We start from the raw sequence: 17,254 nt of genomic DNA, 5'->3' as shown, positions 1-17,254 counted from the left end.
AGAATTGAATCAGATGAGGTGGAAGAGCTGAGCAGGTACCAGATTATACGGGGTCTTACAGACTATAATGGAGATTTGTATTTTATTCTTTTTTCTTGGGTCCGGTCGTGGGGCCTGAACTCTGGGCCTGGGCGCTGTCCCTCAGCTCTTCAGCTCAAGGCTAGTGCTCTACCACTTGAGCCACAGCACCACTTCTGGCTTGTTTCTTTTTGCTTATGTGGTGCTGAGGAATCGAACCCAGGGCCTCATGCATTCAAGGCAAGAGCTCTACCACTGAGCCACCTTCCCAGCCCCCCTTGTATTTTATTCTTATAAATGCATTTTATACTTCACAAATGCTTTTATTGCTTTTATTCTCTGGGGTAGTGACTGGATTCAGACATGATCTACATGATACAAGTTTCTTTTCTTTTCTTTTCTTTTCTTTTTTTGTCGGTCATGGGGCTTGAACTCTGGGCCTGGGCACTGTCCTTGTGCTCTTCAGCTCAAGGCTAGCACTTTACCACTTCAGCCACAGTGCCACTTCCGGTTTTCTGAGTGGTTTATTGCAGATAAGAATCTCACAGACTTTCCTTCCCAGGCTGGCTTTGAATTGTAATCCTCAGATCTCAGCCTCCTGAGTAGCGTGAACCACCAGCACCTAGGCTGATACAAGTTTCTTGAGGGCAGGCACCATTTCTTTCATATTCTGTATCTCCACAGAGCAGGTACCAATTAACAATAATAGTTGCTTTTAGCCGGGCGCCAGTGGCTCACAACTATCATCCTAGCTACTCTGGAGGCTGAGATCTAATGACCATGGTTCAAAGCCTGCCTGGGAGGAAAAATCCATGAAACTCCTATCTCAATTAGCTCCCAAAAGGCTGGAAATGGAGCTGAGTAAGAGTGGTAGAACACTAACTTTGAGCCCAAAAGTTCAAAGATCAGTGCCCAGGCCCTGAGTTTAAGCCCCAGGACCAACACAAAAACAAATGGTTACTTTTGTCCAACACATCATGGGCTAGACAGTGTTCTTAGAATTTTCTGCATGCTCAAAACAAATTGATCTTCTAAATTCTATTATTGTTCTTTATAGACAAGGAACCAGAAACTCCAATAGATCTCATGGCAGCCAGTTACTAGCTAGTGTTGGAACCTGGACTAGAACCCAGGTAGTTTGGGTGCTATGGGTCCAAGAGGAGAACTGGGAGAAATCACCAAAATCTGAGAAGTTTTTGAGGAACTAGGACAAGCAGAGGCTCAGGAAATCTGTGTGGGCTGAGGAAGAGACCAGCTGGTTGGACCCTGCTGGGGAAAAGAAAGACAAAAAAGATTGGGACTTGGGAAGGCTGATATGTATAGGGAAAACCCTGAGGGCTCATCTAAGATACTGCTGCCCAAGCAAAGTATCAGCCACCTTTCCAGCCTGGGTTTCCTCTGATCACACCAGGAGCTTAAAACATTTCCTAAACAAATTTGAATCACGTAAACCATAATTTACAAAGGAGAAGGCAGAGATGAGAGTAGAAGGACTTTGTTGAGGACTTTGCCTTCAACAAAGAAACAGCCAGCTTTCTTGAAGGCAGAGGGGAGAGCTAGGGAAAAGGAACACAGTATGGAAATGCTGAGAGCCTGTGGCTCATTCCTGCACAGGAGCTGCACAGGAGACTAAGATGCAGAGGATTGCAGTTCAAAGCCAGCCTCTGTAGAAAAGTCCTCAAGATTTATCTTCAAAATAACCAGAAAAGAGCTGGTCTGGAGGCATGGCTTGAGCGCAAGCTGAGCAAGCACAAGACCTCTTTGGCAAAATAATAAGAATAAAGTATGGGCTGGGCACCAGTGGCTGAGGCCTGTAATCCTAGCTACTCAGGAGGCTGAGATCTGAGGATCAGGGTTCAAAGCCAGCCAAAGAAGGAAAGTCTATGAGGCTCTTATCTCCAATTAGCCACCAGAAAACGAAAAATGGCACTGTGGCCCAAGTGGTATAGCACTAGCCTGGAGCTGAAGAGTGCATGGCCAGCACCCAATCCCAGGGTTCAAACCCCATGACCAACAAAAATTAAAATAAAAAATAAAAAAGTATGGGCAAGGGATAGGAAGATGGCTCAGTGGTAGAATGCCTGCCTTGCATGCATGAGGCCCTGGGTTTGATTCCTCAGCACCATATAAGCAGAAAAAGCCAGAAGTGGCACTGTGGCTCAAGTGGTAGAGCACTAGCCTTGAGCTGAAGAGCTGAGGGACAGCGCCCAGGCCCAGAGTTCACAACCCATGACCGACCAAAAAAAAAAAAAAAAGTATGGACAAAAAGTATTTCCCTAGCTGCTTTCCATGTATTTACTCTTTACTAGTTACTGCCATATTCCCCACTCAGTTATATAAGGAACTGAGACTTGAAAATGTCCTAGAGCTGACCAAGATCATATAGTTAATAAACCAGGACTCACTCCATTCTGTGAATGGACATTCCTGAAGCACAGTCTACTTTTCCTACTGTCCTATATTCCCCATAAACTGAGCCCTGCTTCCCATCTCCCAAGCTACCATCTTGCCTGGTCCTAATAGCATTCTTTCTGCTTAGCTTCTTCTGGCTCTATTTCCCTGTGCCAGTCCAGAGCATTTATCTTTGGGGCTAGGGGTTCTAATTTGCCTTGGCAGACCCTAGGCTCTCTGTAGACTCCAGGGCCATTCAATCCCTGGAGCCTTTGGGCTGAAGAGGATGCAAACTCTTGTCTTGGCCAACTCCAACTAGACTAGAAACGGGATACGGGATCTCTCCTTCAGATGTGTCTATACTCTTTTAAAGTTCCTTTGTGTCCTAATGGAGGGAGGCTATGTTCAAAATTTCAAGCTCCACTACTGAGTCTACACTCCATCAAAGACAGCCATGCCCTAAGACAGCAGCATTTACTCCCATGCCCACTCCAGAAACTCAGAAATCCACACAATAGGTACCACCTCTCCCCTCTGCAGTGGGTTTTTCCCTAGATGTCAAGACAATAGGGTAGAAATGGAGCTGAGTTAGGTTCTCTGGAATATGGAGGGCCAGGAGGGAGATGCAGCAGTTCCAAGACCTTAGGTTCACAAAGGGCCTTAAATAAGATTTCTAAGTGGGGACTGGTAATGTGGTTTAGTGGTAGAGTGGCTGCCTCACATGCAACCGAGGCCCTGGGTTCAATCCTCCATACCTCATAAATAAAATAAAATATTTCCAAGGTTATCAACAAATGTAATAACTAGAGCCCCCGCTGTCTATTCTACATGCTGGAAGTGTTAATTTGTTAAGTGTAAACACTGAAAATGCACTACCGGTTTTCAACTTTATTTAGCATCTTGCTTTTACAATGCTAGGGAATGCCCTGGTGCTGTAATTCTGTAATCTCAGCTATGATTTAAGGATCCAAATTTGAAGCCATCTTGGGCAGGAAATGTCAGTGAGACTCGAATTCCCGATTAACCAGCAAATGCCAAAAATGGAGGTGTGACTTGTGGCAAAGCGCCAGCCAGTCTTGACTAAAAAAGCTAGGAGACAAAGCCTAGGCCTGAGTTCAGGCCCCAGTACCAACACAGACACAGACACAGACACAGACACAGACAGACAGACACACACACACACACACACACACACACACACACACACACACACAGAATTGTTGAAAGGACCTTTGGATAGATTTGAGAAACAAAAACCAAAAACACAAATCATTAACAACAACAGGAATATTAAAAATGGAAGACAGATTTCTCTTAAGCCTCAGATGAGAGGCTCTGAGATAGGCCCCCAAAAGAAAGACCCTGTGGGGGAGGGGAGGAGCAGGAGGCATAAAAGGCTAAAACTCTTAGGGACAAACTCCCAGCCCTCTAAATGAGTTCAGCCCTTCTTTTCTCAGGGTTTCCAGCCCTGCTCCTCTTAGTAGCAAGAGACAACTCCGCTGCTGAAGGTGGACAGGCCCAGACTGGCAAAGGAGGCCAAGAGGCTGTCCAACCGGCCTGCCTGCAGATCTGGAGCCAGACGCTCAGGCTTCTGAGTGTTGTCTTGCCATTGCCAGATTCCAAGCCTGCACCCCAAAGAGTGGTCTGTCCCGGCAAGGCTACCACCCCTACAGAGGCAGCATCCGGGAGCAGGAGAGGCTCCCCCAAGGACCCCAGCAAGGCGGAAGGAGCGCGATCCCTCCCACGGAAAGACAGATGTGAGGCTAATGAAAGGGAGGCAGAGAGAGAGGCGCGGGACTGGCCGGGGAGGGCGGGGGCGTGGCGGGAGACGGAGGCTAGTTGAGGACCCGGCCGACTCGATCACCCGGAGGTCTGAAGCGAAGTCTGGAGGAAGAGGCGCTGGGCGGCTGGGCCCGGGGGTCCCGAGCTGAAACTCAACACCGCCTTTGGAAGTACCGTCCCCCATTCTCCGCCACCACTTCCCTTCCCCTCCCTTTCCCTCCCTCCCTCCTTTCTCTTAATCCCCTGGATTGAGCCCGGCGCGGGAGTGGAGAGGGCCGGAGGGGAGGAGAAAGAACTATCCCCTCCCGGGAGCCTGGGGCCTGGGAAGTGCGGCCGCGTGCTGCCCGCCCTGGGCGCCCGGACCCTTCCCCACCCTCCCCAGCCCTGTCAGTACCCCCAGCCCCAGGCGGGCCCCGCGGGATCCCAGCCCCCTGCTCCTTCCTTTTCCCTTTACTAGTTTTGTTTTGTTTTTCTTTCTCTCTTTTTGGCCTTTCCCTTGGGTCAAAAGACACCTTGGAGCGACCCCCGGCTTTGGGGCGCGCGGAGGGGGCCTGCCGAGGGTGCGTGTGAGCGAGGCCCGCGCCGGCTGCGGGGCGCCGAGGGTGGGGGCGGTAACGCGCTGGGAGAAGCGGGGGGGGTGGAAGGGAGCTGGACAGCCCGTTACTGCTAGGGTGCCGCCGCTTCGAGTGCCCTGGCCGGGCCACCCTGGCGAGCTGTGCGCCCCCCCTGCACCCCGTCCCTGGACGTGCAGAGCGCGAGCGTGCGGGTGGGAACCCGCCTCAGCCCTGCGGTGCGGGGTCCGCCCGCAGCCCCACGGCCACGCTCTCGGAAACCTTTGGCGCCAACTCGGGCGAGTTTGAAGGACACGCGGCGCTGTTCTCGCCCTCGCTCCCTCCCCGCACGCCCCGCCGCGGCGCCTGGCGAGCTCCGATCCCCAGGAGAGGCTCCCGGGTGGGGAAGGTTGGCCCCTAAACTCGCTCGTCCGGCCCGACCGCCCCGGCGGGGCTTCTCCCAGCCCTCGGGGCTGACCTGGGCGGCCCGGGCGTCGAGCTCCAGCCTCCTCGCCCAGGCTGGCCTCGGAAGGGAGCTTACAGCCCACGAGAGCCCACGAGGCCTTTGTGGCCTAGAGCACGCAGCGCTGGGGGCCCGGGCCACTTGGCGGCCCCCGGGGAGGCCGTAGGGACACTACAGAGCGCGCCCCTTGGATGAGGTCCCGAAGCAACGCCCCGGACCGCCCCGTTCCTCCTCCTGCCTGGCCGAGCTGCCTCCCATTTGGGAAGTTTTGTGGGTGTTCTTTCTCCTCCAACCTTGGTGGAGGCCACCGCTTCAAGCGCCACAATCGGGGGCAGCCTCCGTGGGTCGAGGCCGCGAATCATGGTGCGGAGCAGCCACCACTGAAGTCAACAAAACCCAGCCTGACCTGAAGCAGGCAGCAGTGGAGGCCAAGGCCATGGCCATTGCCACGTCGGTGAGTCCACCAAAGAGTGGAGGCTACCAGGCAGACCTCCTGCCTGCCTCCCCTGTGCTCCTGTCCTTTTTTTCTTTTCCGCCCTCTTTGTCCTCTTCCTTGATCTTACTCTTCTGGAAGAGGCTGTGTCCTCTCTCTCACTTTGGCTTCTTTCTCAGTCCTCAGCCCCTGCTCCTCCAGGTTTGGGTCCCTCTCCTCCTCTCCACTCTTTCTTTCTAGAGGCTGTGGATTGATGGAGGGGAGGGGGAAAGTGTAGCCCCCGTCCTATCTGCTCTTGTCTGGGCGGGAACAGATGGCCACTGATGGTTGCACGGGCTTGTGATTGGGAGATGAATAAAAAGGACTAACAGATCAAGGACTCAAGGAAAATGGACTCGAGGAGGTCCATCTGTAGAGGTAGAATGGCGAAAGGGGGGGGGGGGCAAATAGAGCCAAAAAGGATGATCAGGCAGAGAAAATAATACAGAGGAGGGAAGGTGATGTCAGCCCGCCTCAGGCCACTTTCTGGGGACTGGGGACAAAGGGAGGAGACAGCTGGCACGATGGAAGAGTGGGAGGAGGCCTCCCAGAAAGCCAGTGGGCCCGCAGCCACCCCCATAAGCCAGTCGATCCCTAACCAGGCACCTCGGCCTCATGGAGGGAACGGAGCTGGAGTGGCCACACCCATCATCAATCTTTCTATCAGCAGCTCTGACTGGGGTTGCTGCCACCGCAAGTCCCAGTGGTTTGGCTCCATTGGGCAGAATTCAAACTCGAGTCAGGGAGGAGCACTCCCTGGCCCCACCTCTGCTTTCGGTCTGGCACTCTAGTAGTCTGTATTCAGATTACAACTCTGGCTTTTTATACCTCCCTACCCCCTGCCTGGAATTCTCAGGGAAAGCCAGGCTACCACCTGTTTTCCGACACTTTCTGAATGGGAACTCTGGAAGAGAATAGTGAATGAAAAGAGAAGCCAGCAGCCACCCCACCAACAGCTTTCTATTACCCCTTGAGGAGAGATCTGATCTTGGCTCTTTTTCAAACCAAACATTTTAGGTCCTCAAGGTATATGAAGACCTTAGTTCAGACCAGGAAAGGGAGGCAGTGATGCTGTAAGGGTAGAATATCTCTGAGGATACTCTGACATAGAGCTACTGGCTCAAGAAGATGGCAACCTCTATCAACTTTGTAGTACTGGGAGGTAGATTTTTCTTTTCTTTTTTTGAGGGATAGTTATGATAATCAAACTCATAGAATCCTAATAATGCTAATATATTGAGCTCTGATTTTACCTAGCTTATACTAAACTTTGTCATGATTTCTAGATGCATCATCTCAACTTTGTGAGAACACCATTCTTGTCCAAAAATGGATATTTGGTTACAGATATACCATTCTACAGAAGGGGACACTGAGGAACAGAAAAGCCAAAAACCTGCCCAAAGGCACCCAGTGAGAAAGGGACAGAGACGGGACTAGAACTTTGCTTCTGATTTATATACAATTATAATACAATTGTATGCACTAGCTTATATACAATTAGAAGGAAAAACATGGATCCATCTAGGACCGCATGTTTTCTCTGTGTAGGACAGTATTCCTTAGAAATCACAGTATAACCGGAATAGTTTGAAGAGGGCTGGGGATGTTGGTTCATCATGTACAAAGCCCTAGCTTCAATCCCTAGCATCATAAGAAAAGAGAGAGAGAAAGGAAGAAAGCTAATTTGGAATCAAAGAAGGGCAAGAGTTGTTTAAAAAAAAAAAAAAATCACCCAACCAACTCAGAATGTTGAGAGTAGAAAAACTGAGGTCTGAGGCCAAACTAGGCAGAAAAGTTCAGAAGCACTATCTCTAAAACCGGGGGGGGGGGGGGGGGGATGGCTGGAGAGGCATGGTTTTGTGATAGACTGCCAGTCTAGCAATCTCTAGTATTCCCCCCATACAAACAAAAATCACTCATCCACCAGTAGAAAACATTGCCAACATTCTTGCTGATGGAGCATTGCACCCTTTTCCCCACCATCTTGTGGCACCCTGTTGAGGTGGTTAGCTTGAGATTTTTTTTTTTTAATTAGTCGATTTGGTTACCTGGCCAGTAGTACCTGACAAACTGTTCCAAAGCAGTGTATGCTACCATTGCTTAGAATCCTACCAGGAGGCACAGTCCCTTTACAGTCACAACTGGCTTTGCCATACTGAGTGGCTTAAGCTTGATTCTACCAAAAGATTCATGAGACAAGATCACAAAGAAGAGTTATAGCAAAGGGAAATTGGATCTAGGAAATTCTAATATGCATTGTACTCATCTCTGAGTCATAGACCCTTTTGACTTCACCACAATTTACAGAAGACAAGCAACAGCCAATTGCCAGTGCCTTACACCTGTGATCCTAGCAGTAGCTAGGAGGTTGTGATCTGAGAATCATAGTTCAAAGCCAGCCTGGGTAGCAAAGTCTATGAGAGTCCCCCCTTCTCCTCACCCCCCTTTTTTTTTGGTCAGGCATGGGGCTTGGACTTGGCCTGGGCATTGTCCCTGAACTCTTTCGCTCAAGGTTAGCACTCTACCATTTTGAGCCACAGCTCCACTTCTGGTTTTCTGGTGGTTAATTAGAGGTAAGAATCTCATGGACTTTCCTGCCTGGCTGGCTTTGAACCATGATTCTCAGATCTCAGCCTCCTGAGTAGTTAGGCCTACAGGTTTTAAGCCACTGGCATCCGGCATCTCACAGACTTTCTTACCCGGGGTGGCTTCAAACCATCATCCTCAGATCTCAGTCTCCTGAATAGCTAGGATTACAAGCATGAGCCACCAACACCCAGCTCCATGAGACAGAAGTAGAACTATGGTTCAAGTGGTAGAGCACCAGCCTTGAATGAAAAAGCTAAGGGGCAGTGCCTAGGACCTGAGTTCAAGTCCTAGTACAGGCACAAAAAGAAAGGAAGATCTACATGTTTTGCAATCGTTGAAAGGCAACGGAGGGAATGATTGAGAGAGGGTAGGCTCTGAAATCAAATACTAGATTCAAATCATGCCCCACCAGCATACCAGCTGTGTGTCACTGAGCAAAACACTAAACTCTCTGTCTCAGTTTTCTTTCCCAAATATAATGATATTTCCTTTCTTATAAAGTTGTTGGGAGAATTGGATGATTAATGTAAAGTCTTGCACAGTGTCTGGATACATCATTTGCACTGACTGTCGGTGACCTATTACCTGAGCATACAGCCCTCAAGGGAAAAAGCTTAGGTGCCCCCACCAAACAGGACTAGAAACAGACCAGTAAATGTTCATTCTTGATTGGTCTGCTAGCTCCCCTCCCTTCACACACTACACACATACACACTGAGCCAATATATTTCTCTTCTCCATGGCAACCTCAGCCTTTTCTGGTAGAAGCTTATTTGCTGGAGCTGAGAACAAAACAATGACTTTGGTTTTGTTTGTGTGTTTTTCTTATGCCCAGGCACTCTGTCTAGACAGTTTTTCCCAGGCTTACTCTAACCTTTTGTCTGTAAGGGCAATGACAGGAGCAGAAGGTAAAGGAGACTATGCAAGAACTTAGCAGGATTTCTTCGTGTACTTTGGGGAAAAAATTCAATCAACAAATGTATTGAGAGAAGGACCACTTCTGGAAGGAACCTATTGCAAGGTTAATAAGAATATAGCTGTTCCTATCATATAGGAGAAAAATAATAGAGACAATCGCAGAAGTTCAGTAGAGAAGAGAGAAGAAAAGACTTCTTTGAGGAGGAGACATTTTAGCAGAACTGAAGGATGTACAAGGGTCAGTCAGATGGAAGCAGACAAAGAGCACTCGAGGTAGAGAAAACAAGGCAAGGAAGAGCTAGCTCAGAGAATGTAAAGGAAGAGGACAGAATAGTCAAGAAGCTAGAAATAAGGCAGGGCTATGACTGGAGGAGCTGAGCCAGGAGAGAATTTTTTTTTTAACTTGAGTGGACTAAGGAAGCTGTAAAGAGTCTCCACATGATTTGACATGTACCACCTTACCCACCAGGCCCAGCTAGCCCGGGCTCTGTATGACAACACAGCTGAATCTCCCCAAGAGCTGTCCTTCCGCCGAGGGGATGTTCTACGGGTACTACAGAGGGAAGGCGCTGACGGACTAGATGGCTGGTGTCTCTGCTCCCTGCATGGACAGCAGGGTATTGTGCCCGCCAACAGAGTGAAGCTCTTGCCGGCTGGCCCAGCACCCAAGTCCAGCCTCTCCTCGGTACCTCCTGCCCAGCCTGGCCCACCATGTGCAGCCCCAGAGCGCAATGATGAGGAACAGGAGGTAAGAACTGAACCTCCCCATCCCTAGGCCAGGCCTAGGCCTCTGGGGAAAGCTGCTAGGAGGGCAGAGAGATCCCAATTCCACAATGCTTCACTGACTTTGCTTTGTGAAGTCTATCTACCACCGCTTTGTTTCTGTTGTTGCTGTTTTTGGCTGGTCCTGGGGCCTGAACTTTGGGCTTGGGCACTGTCCCTGAACTGTTTTTGTTCAGGGCTAGGTCTCCCCACCACTTGAGCCACAATTCCACATGCTGCTTTTTTGGTGCTTCATTGGAGATAAGAGTCTCATGGACTTTACTGCCGGGGCTGCCTTTGAACAATGAGCCTAAAGATCTCAGCCTCCTGAGTAGCTAGAATTATAGGCATGAGCCATTGGTGCCTGGCTATTCCACTGCTTTCTGAGCTCTATGTTCCTATCAGCATGGGAAGAAGGGTAGGGGGAGCTGAGTTCCTTCAAGTCACACTTGTGGTTCATTGACACATACCCTCCTCCTGGCACACCCACCTGTCTTAATCCCCCAGGTATATGTGGTACCACCCCCAGCTCGGCCCTGTCCTGCTTCAGCTGGACCCTGCCCACCCTCCCCTGACCCCATCTACAAGGTCCCCAGAGGCAATGGGACCCAGCTGGCTGCCCCTGGAGAAGTCTTGGAGGTGAGGGCTAGAGGTCTGGGTGTGTTGGGTGAGGGACAGACAGCCTCAGGGAAGGTGCACACGGAGCTGAAGGCTAACTCACCCATTCCTCCTTCCAGGTCTATGATGTGCCTTCTACTGCCCTCCACCCTCCCTCTAGCAGCCCCTATGACTCCCCAGCCTCCTTTTCCCGCCCTCTGGCTGGGACTGTCCCACAACCCTCTGGAGAGAATGAAGCTCCCTATGATGTACCTCTGGCCCCAAAGTCACCTACAGAGCTGGAGGCAGACCTGGAGTGGGAAGGAGGCCGGGAGCCAGGGCCTCCTTTCTATGCTGCCCCTTCTAACCTGAAACGAGCCTCAGCTCTCCTCAACCTGTATGAAGCACCCGAAGAACTGTTAGCAAATGGGGAAAGTGGGGACACTGAAGAGGGCATCTATGATGTGCCCTTGCTGGGGCCAGAAGCGCCCCCTTCTCCAGAGCCCCCAGGAGCCTCGGCCACCAATGACTTGGACACTCTGGCCCAGCTTCTGGCCAGAAGCCCCCCACCATCACACAGGCCCCGACTGCCCTCTGCAGAGAGCCTGTCCCGTCGCCCTTTGCCTGCCCTGCCTGTCCCTGAGCCTCCCAGTCCTTCTCCAGCTCCCTCACCTGCCCCAGGCCGCAAAGGCAGTATCCAGGACAGGCCTCTGCCTCCACCCCCACCCCGCCTGCCTGTGTATGGGGGCTCCAAGGCTGAGGGGGATCCAGAGGGCAGGGAGCTGGAGGATAATCCAGCAGGACCTCACAATGAGTATGAAGGCATCCCGATGGCTGAGGAGTATGACTACGTCCACCTGAAGGTAAACTGAGCCAGCTCCTCCCTGTAGACCCTTCATACTGTCCCCAAGAGAACCCCAGTAGAGAAGCAGGAGGCTGGGGGCACAGATACAGAGCCTTCTGCTCCCTCTTCCCCTCTCCCCTGGGACCCCAGTGCTTATCCACATCATTCCAAAGCAGATCCACACTCAGCCCCAAACCCAGCCAGGGCTACCAGAGCTCTGGCACTGCAGACCAAAGATGGTCACCTTTAACCACAGGCATATTCAGAAGGAAGGAGACTGGGGAGGGGCAGAAAGGCATGGAAGCCTCCTACCCTGTGCCTTCATCACTACACTTAAGACCCAATCCCCTTTGCAGGGCATGGATAAAACTCAAGGACCTAAGCCTCTGGATAAAGCCTTACCAGGAGACTCTGAACTTCCGGACAGGGAGCTGCCAGAGAAGCAGGTAAAACCTTGGTGTAGGGTGTGGTAGAAAAGATTAGGAAAGGTGGGATTTGACCTGGGGCAACAGAGTTTTTTTTGTTTTGTTTTGTTTTTTGGGTCCGGTCGTGGGGCCTGAACTCTGGGCCTGGGCGCTGTCCCTCAGCTCTTCAGCTCAAGGCTAGCACTCTACCACTTGAGCCAGAGCGCCACTTCCAGCTTTTTTCTTTTTTTGCTTATGTGGTGCTAAGGAATCGAACCCAGGGCCTTGAGCATGCAAGGCATGCGCTCTACCACTGAGCCACCTTCCCAGCCCGGCAACAGAGTTTTTTAATTAAACCATTCAAGGAACTGGGTGCTGGTGGCTCACAGCTGTAATCCTAGCTACTCTGGAGGCTGAGATCTGAGGATTGCAGGTTGAAGCCAGTCCAGGTAGGAAAGTCTGTGAGACTATCTCCAGTTAACCAGTACAAAGCTGGAAATGGAAGTGTGGCTCAAGTGGTAGAGCAGGGGCCTTGAGCAAAGAAATTAAGTGACTGTGCCTAAGCACTCATGAATTCAAGCCACAATAATAGCACCAAAAACAAGCAAACAGAAAACATCCAAGGCAATAGTCATGTGACAGGAGAGAGGAGTTAGGATTGGATGGAAGATGCTGGGGCATGGAGGAAGAGGATATTAGGAACTCAGAGGGGAAAGAATGTGTTGGCGAGGAATCAGGAAGGTAGTGGGGTGTGCAAGGAATTACTGGGCTGTGGGTCAGACCTGGGTCTTGTGACTCCTTGCAGCTGTGAATTCCTGGGTTCCTAAGAGACCTGGTTCCTAATCCCAGCTCTACCAATAAGAAACCAGCTCCACAGCAATCATTTAATCTTTCTGGGCCTTAGCAAAGTGAGGTAGTTCCCTCCTCCCAGTCCAGAATACAAATTAGAAAATAGCTACCATCTTTGAGGTATTTACCAAGTGCCAGACCCTGTCTAGGCACACTACACAAACATAGTCATCAATGATGCTCAGATGCACTCAAGCCCATTCCATAGATTATGTCCATCAAATGTTTGCTGCAGCCTCAGATACATGTCTCCCAATCCTAGGAGACAGGTGTCTCATGAGCACTTGAGATGGCCAGTCTGAATGGAATTGTGCTGTAAATATAAAACATACCAGATTTTGTATGCTTTGTGTGAAACAAATTTCCATGCTGATTACATATGAAAGCTATAGCATTTTCATATTTGAAGTTAGATAAGAATATATTGCCAAGCTTTTTTTTTTGAACTTTTCAATGTGGCTACTAAAATATTTTAAAATTCTGTTTGTGGTTTACGTTGTTTATATTGGACAGTGTAGTACTAAGCTTCTTTGGTTTTGTTGCTGTTATTGTTCATTGGCGGGGGGGGGGGGGGGGGGGGGAGGGGTTGTCTTGTTTGGGGAATTTTGCTGCCTTTTTGTTTTTGTGGAGCTGGGGATCAAACCCTGGGCCTCATATGCTAGACAAGAGCTGTACCACTGAGTCATGCCTCCAGTGCTAGGGGTTTTTTTTGTTTTGTGTGTATGTGTCAAGAGTTAGGGCTTTAACTCAGGGCCTGGATGTGCTTCTGTTTTTCACTCAAGGCTAACACTCTACCACCTGACTTCACTGGCTTTTTGGTGGCTAATTAGGGATAAGAGTCTCATGGACTTTCCTGCCCAAGCTGATTTTGAACCAGAGTCCTCAAGATCTCCTGTGTGAATCCATGAGCTACTGGCACCTGGCTTAGACTGTGTGTTTTTTGCCTTTTAGATAAGGAACCAAAGAAGTTCACAAACTTGTCTGCAGTCAAGTTTGAGGTTATTGGATCTAGGTCTGTCTGGCATTAAGTCTGGATATTTAACTAAGAATCTAAATTTTCTGAATGGCAGAAGTAGGAACTGAGTGGGAGGGAAGAAGAAAGGCATTGGCAGGATGGCACTGATGAGCCACTTCTCACCACCCTGCTCTTTCTCCACAGGAGGCCGTGTCCTCAGGGGAGCTGGTGCCTCTGTCCCCTGGAGACCTACAGCTCCTGCATTTCTATGCAGGGCAGTGCCAGAGCCACTATTCAGCGCTACAGGTGGCTGTGGCAGCCCTGCTGTCCAGCACTCAAGCCAACCAGCCCCCATGCCTCTTTGTGCCCTACAGCAAGCAGGTGGTAGTGGCTGCTCACCGCCTGGTATTCGTTGGAGACACCCTAGGCCGGTTAGTAGCCTCCACCCCAATTCAAACACAGGTTGGGGCTGCAGGTACAGCACTGGGCCAAGCTTTGCGGACCACCGTGCTGGCTGTCAAGGGGGCTGCCCTGGGCTACCCATCCAGTCCTGCAATGCAGGAGCTGGCACGGTGTGTGACAGAACTGGCAGGTCAGGCCCTGAGATTCACCACACTGCTCACCAGCCTCGCCTCCTGATGGTGTGATGGTACAATTCTGCCCCCCTCTTCCTGCCAGAGTCCTTCCTCCCTCCAGGTTTTGGATGTCTGAAAGACTTTTTCTCACCCCCTTCTGCTCATCTCAGCCTCTCACAGAGGCATGTCTTCCCCCAAACACATCGCTTTTTGTATGAGCCATTTTATATAAATTATTTATATTTAATAATCCCTGCTTTGTCAGGGGCAGGCACCAGGCCCTCTGGGGCAGGGAGAAACTGGACTATTCTTCAGCCTGGGTTGGAGGTGGCCGCACTGCTGCCTCCGTCTGAATGTTTGGTACACGGAGAATCAGGTGGCAGAAAACTTGGGGCAACACAGAACCTGTCTCCTGTCCTGTTTCTGGATTCCAAAGCATGAGTGCCTCACTAATACGCTGAGGGTGAGGTCAAGCCATTGACTTCTGCCCAGAATGTGAAGGTGTGGGAGGTACCAGGGGGCTCCTACCTTCAGATGGAGGGAGAGCTGAGCCTCAGGCAGAGATGTGCACTCAATAAACCCTATGGTCTGGCTCCCTGACTCTGCTTCTTGGGGGTCTATCTGGCCAGCACCCCTCCCTGTGGTGCCCCTTGCCCTGTGCCATGGGCCACACATTGTGAAGGGATATTTTATTCCTTTAACCATCCCCTGCACTGGTTTTCACTCCAGAGAAGTGTGGAACTCAAAAGGTTCATGGTGAAAAGTGTGAAGTGGGCATCAGTGAGTCAGTTATGGTTAAGTGCATTTTAAAAACCTGCCAGAGAAGACAGCTGCTAGTGACACGATCAACTGGGTGATGAGAAGAAATGATGTATGTGAAAGGAACCACCAGTGAAGGGGGACATAAGCCAGGAAAGCAGGAAGCTAACTCCCAGGTTGACTTACGTAATAAGAACCAAGAAGGGTCTGGGACTATTTTTCCCCCACAAATTGCTTACCGAGGGGCTTTTCTCCAAGAATACATTGTCACAGCCGTCATTAGAGAGTGGTCTTGAAAGGTCACCTCAGTTTGTACCACAGACCAAATCAGACCACATGGATGCCAAGAGAATCTAGTTCCTTACACTTGCTTCCCAGGCTTCTTCCTGATCATCCTTTTAGACAAACCCATCTTGAGCTAAGGCAGCAAAGGAATGCAGCATGTTAGTAGTCCCTGGTCCTTGGGACTCAGTGAAACAGCCCATGGCTTATGTGAGCCATCGAATCACTATAAGGGAAGATGTCTGAGCCAGACCCATTGCTTCAAATCTGTTTCTCAAGAACCTGGCATGGTGATTAGGTCAGGAAATATCAATTTCAATCACAATCTTAGTATCTTGGCATCTCCTTGCTTTTAGTTCCTCCATTTGGGCTCTTTTCATTATCAAGGGAAAATTTTTCAGGTTTTAGAGCCAACAAAATTCATCCATAATATGTTGAAGCCTTCTTCCTGCTAGACAGTATTTTCAGAGATTAGCCTGGAACTGGAGTCAGAGGTTTCAGCTCAAGTCTCAGATCTACCCTGGACTCTGGATAAATCATGCCACTCTCTCTGAGACTTGGTTTTAGCTTTAGTGTAAAGATAACCAGTCAGGTGCTGAAGGGTAACACCTGTAATCCTAGCTACTCAGAAGGCTGAGATCTGAGATCATGGCTTAAAGCCAGCCCAGGCAGGAAAGTCTATAACACTGTTTGCTCCAATTAACCAGCAAAACAAAAAGTTGAACTGTGGCTCAAAGTGGTAGAGCACTGCCAGGCGCCGGTGGCTCACCCCTGGAATCCTAGCTACTCAGGAGGCTGACATCTGAGGATCAAAGCCAGCCTAAGCAGGAAAGTCTGAGACTTATCTCCAGTAAGCCACTAGAAAACCAGAAGTGGCACTGTGGCTCAAGTGTTAGAGCTCTCATCTTGAGCTGAAGAGCTCAGGGACAGCACTCAAGCCCAGAGTTCAAGCCCCATGACCAACCAAAAAGAAAAGTGGTAGAACACTAATATAGAGCAAAAAAGCTCAGGGACAGTGGCAAGTTCAAGGCCACAGCTGACAAAAAGAAAAAAAAAATACTGGTCTTGCAGAGTTGTGAGGTCTAACGAGGAAAATGCACGTAAACTGCCCAGCACTTCACAGGATTATTCGAGACAAATGGATATAGATAAGTTCCCACAGTGTTTTAGCTATGATAGCATCATAGTAATTCTGGAAGAGATGCTTAAAATGAATTGTGGGACAGGAGATAGGCTGCCGGATGCTTTAGAGAAGGGTTTGGGGCTGCAGACATGGCTTAAGAGGTAGAGGGCTGCCCAGAAGGTAGAGGGCTTGAAGAGGCTCCCAGTTCAAGCCCCAGGACCTCAAGGGGGTTTGGGGGAAAAAAAGGAGAGAGGAGGTTCCTGTATTTGGAAACCTTTTGAACAAAGGAAACAAGATAACAAGTATGGTTCAATAGAGAAAAAAAAAGTATTTCCTCACTGAGATTTGAAATTTCTTTCCAACCTTTGCTGGAAAAGGAATTGAGAATAAAGTACCTATTAAGTGTTCAATTTCAGAGACTTGTATCTCTTACCTTAATGGACACAGACTTGGGGAATCTAGCTGAAGTTTATGGTTAAAGGGTAAGTATAGTGAGGCCATCATTCCATTGCTAACAAGATCCCAAGTGACATACAGGCTACTAGTCTATCAAATTTTGAGTGGCAGTTCTAAGAGAGAAGTCTTCTCTAGGGCAAAGATGTTTAAGCTAATAGCTAATAGACAAGGAAAACTTGATTAAGCTGTACACTATGACCCATTCTTGTCATTCTAGCTACTAAGGAGGCTCAGTTGTAAGGATCTTGGTTAGAGGCTAGCCTGGGCATAAGTAGATCTGTGGCTCAAGTAGTAGAATTCCAGCCTTGTACAAAAAATGTAGGGATTAGTGCACAGGCCCCAGTATTGGTAGTAAACCTTGATTTAGAGCCTTCTAGCTAGGTGTCTGTGACTCACATTCTTAGCTACTCAGGAGGCTGAGATCTGAGGACCACAGTTCGAAGCCAGCCCAGGGAGGAAAG

General features: G+C 49.7%; 1 protein-coding gene across 1 annotated transcript; it reads left to right on the top strand.

Annotated features, from left to right (window-relative positions):
* Positions 1–4,852: 4,852 nt before the first annotated feature.
* Efs (embryonal Fyn-associated substrate) lies at positions 4,853–16,730 on the top strand. Its single transcript, XM_070025337.1, has 6 exons — positions 4,853–5,659; positions 9,657–9,935; positions 10,457–10,588; positions 10,687–11,409; positions 11,747–11,836; positions 13,803–16,730. The coding sequence occupies exons 1-6, from the start codon at positions 5,642–5,644 to the stop codon at positions 14,235–14,237; spliced, it is 1,677 nt and encodes a 558-aa protein (XP_069881438.1). The 5' UTR covers positions 4,853–5,641; the 3' UTR covers positions 14,238–16,730.
* Positions 16,731–17,254: the final 524 nt, after the last annotated feature.

This window comes from Dipodomys merriami, unplaced genomic scaffold (genome assembly GCF_024711535.1).
Source record: "Dipodomys merriami isolate MVZ:Mamm:240054 unplaced genomic scaffold, mDipMer1.0.p SCAF_1, whole genome shotgun sequence".
NCBI lineage: Eukaryota > Metazoa > Chordata > Mammalia > Rodentia > Heteromyidae > Dipodomys > Dipodomys merriami.
This window is presented reverse-complemented; position numbering and strand designations above follow the sequence as displayed.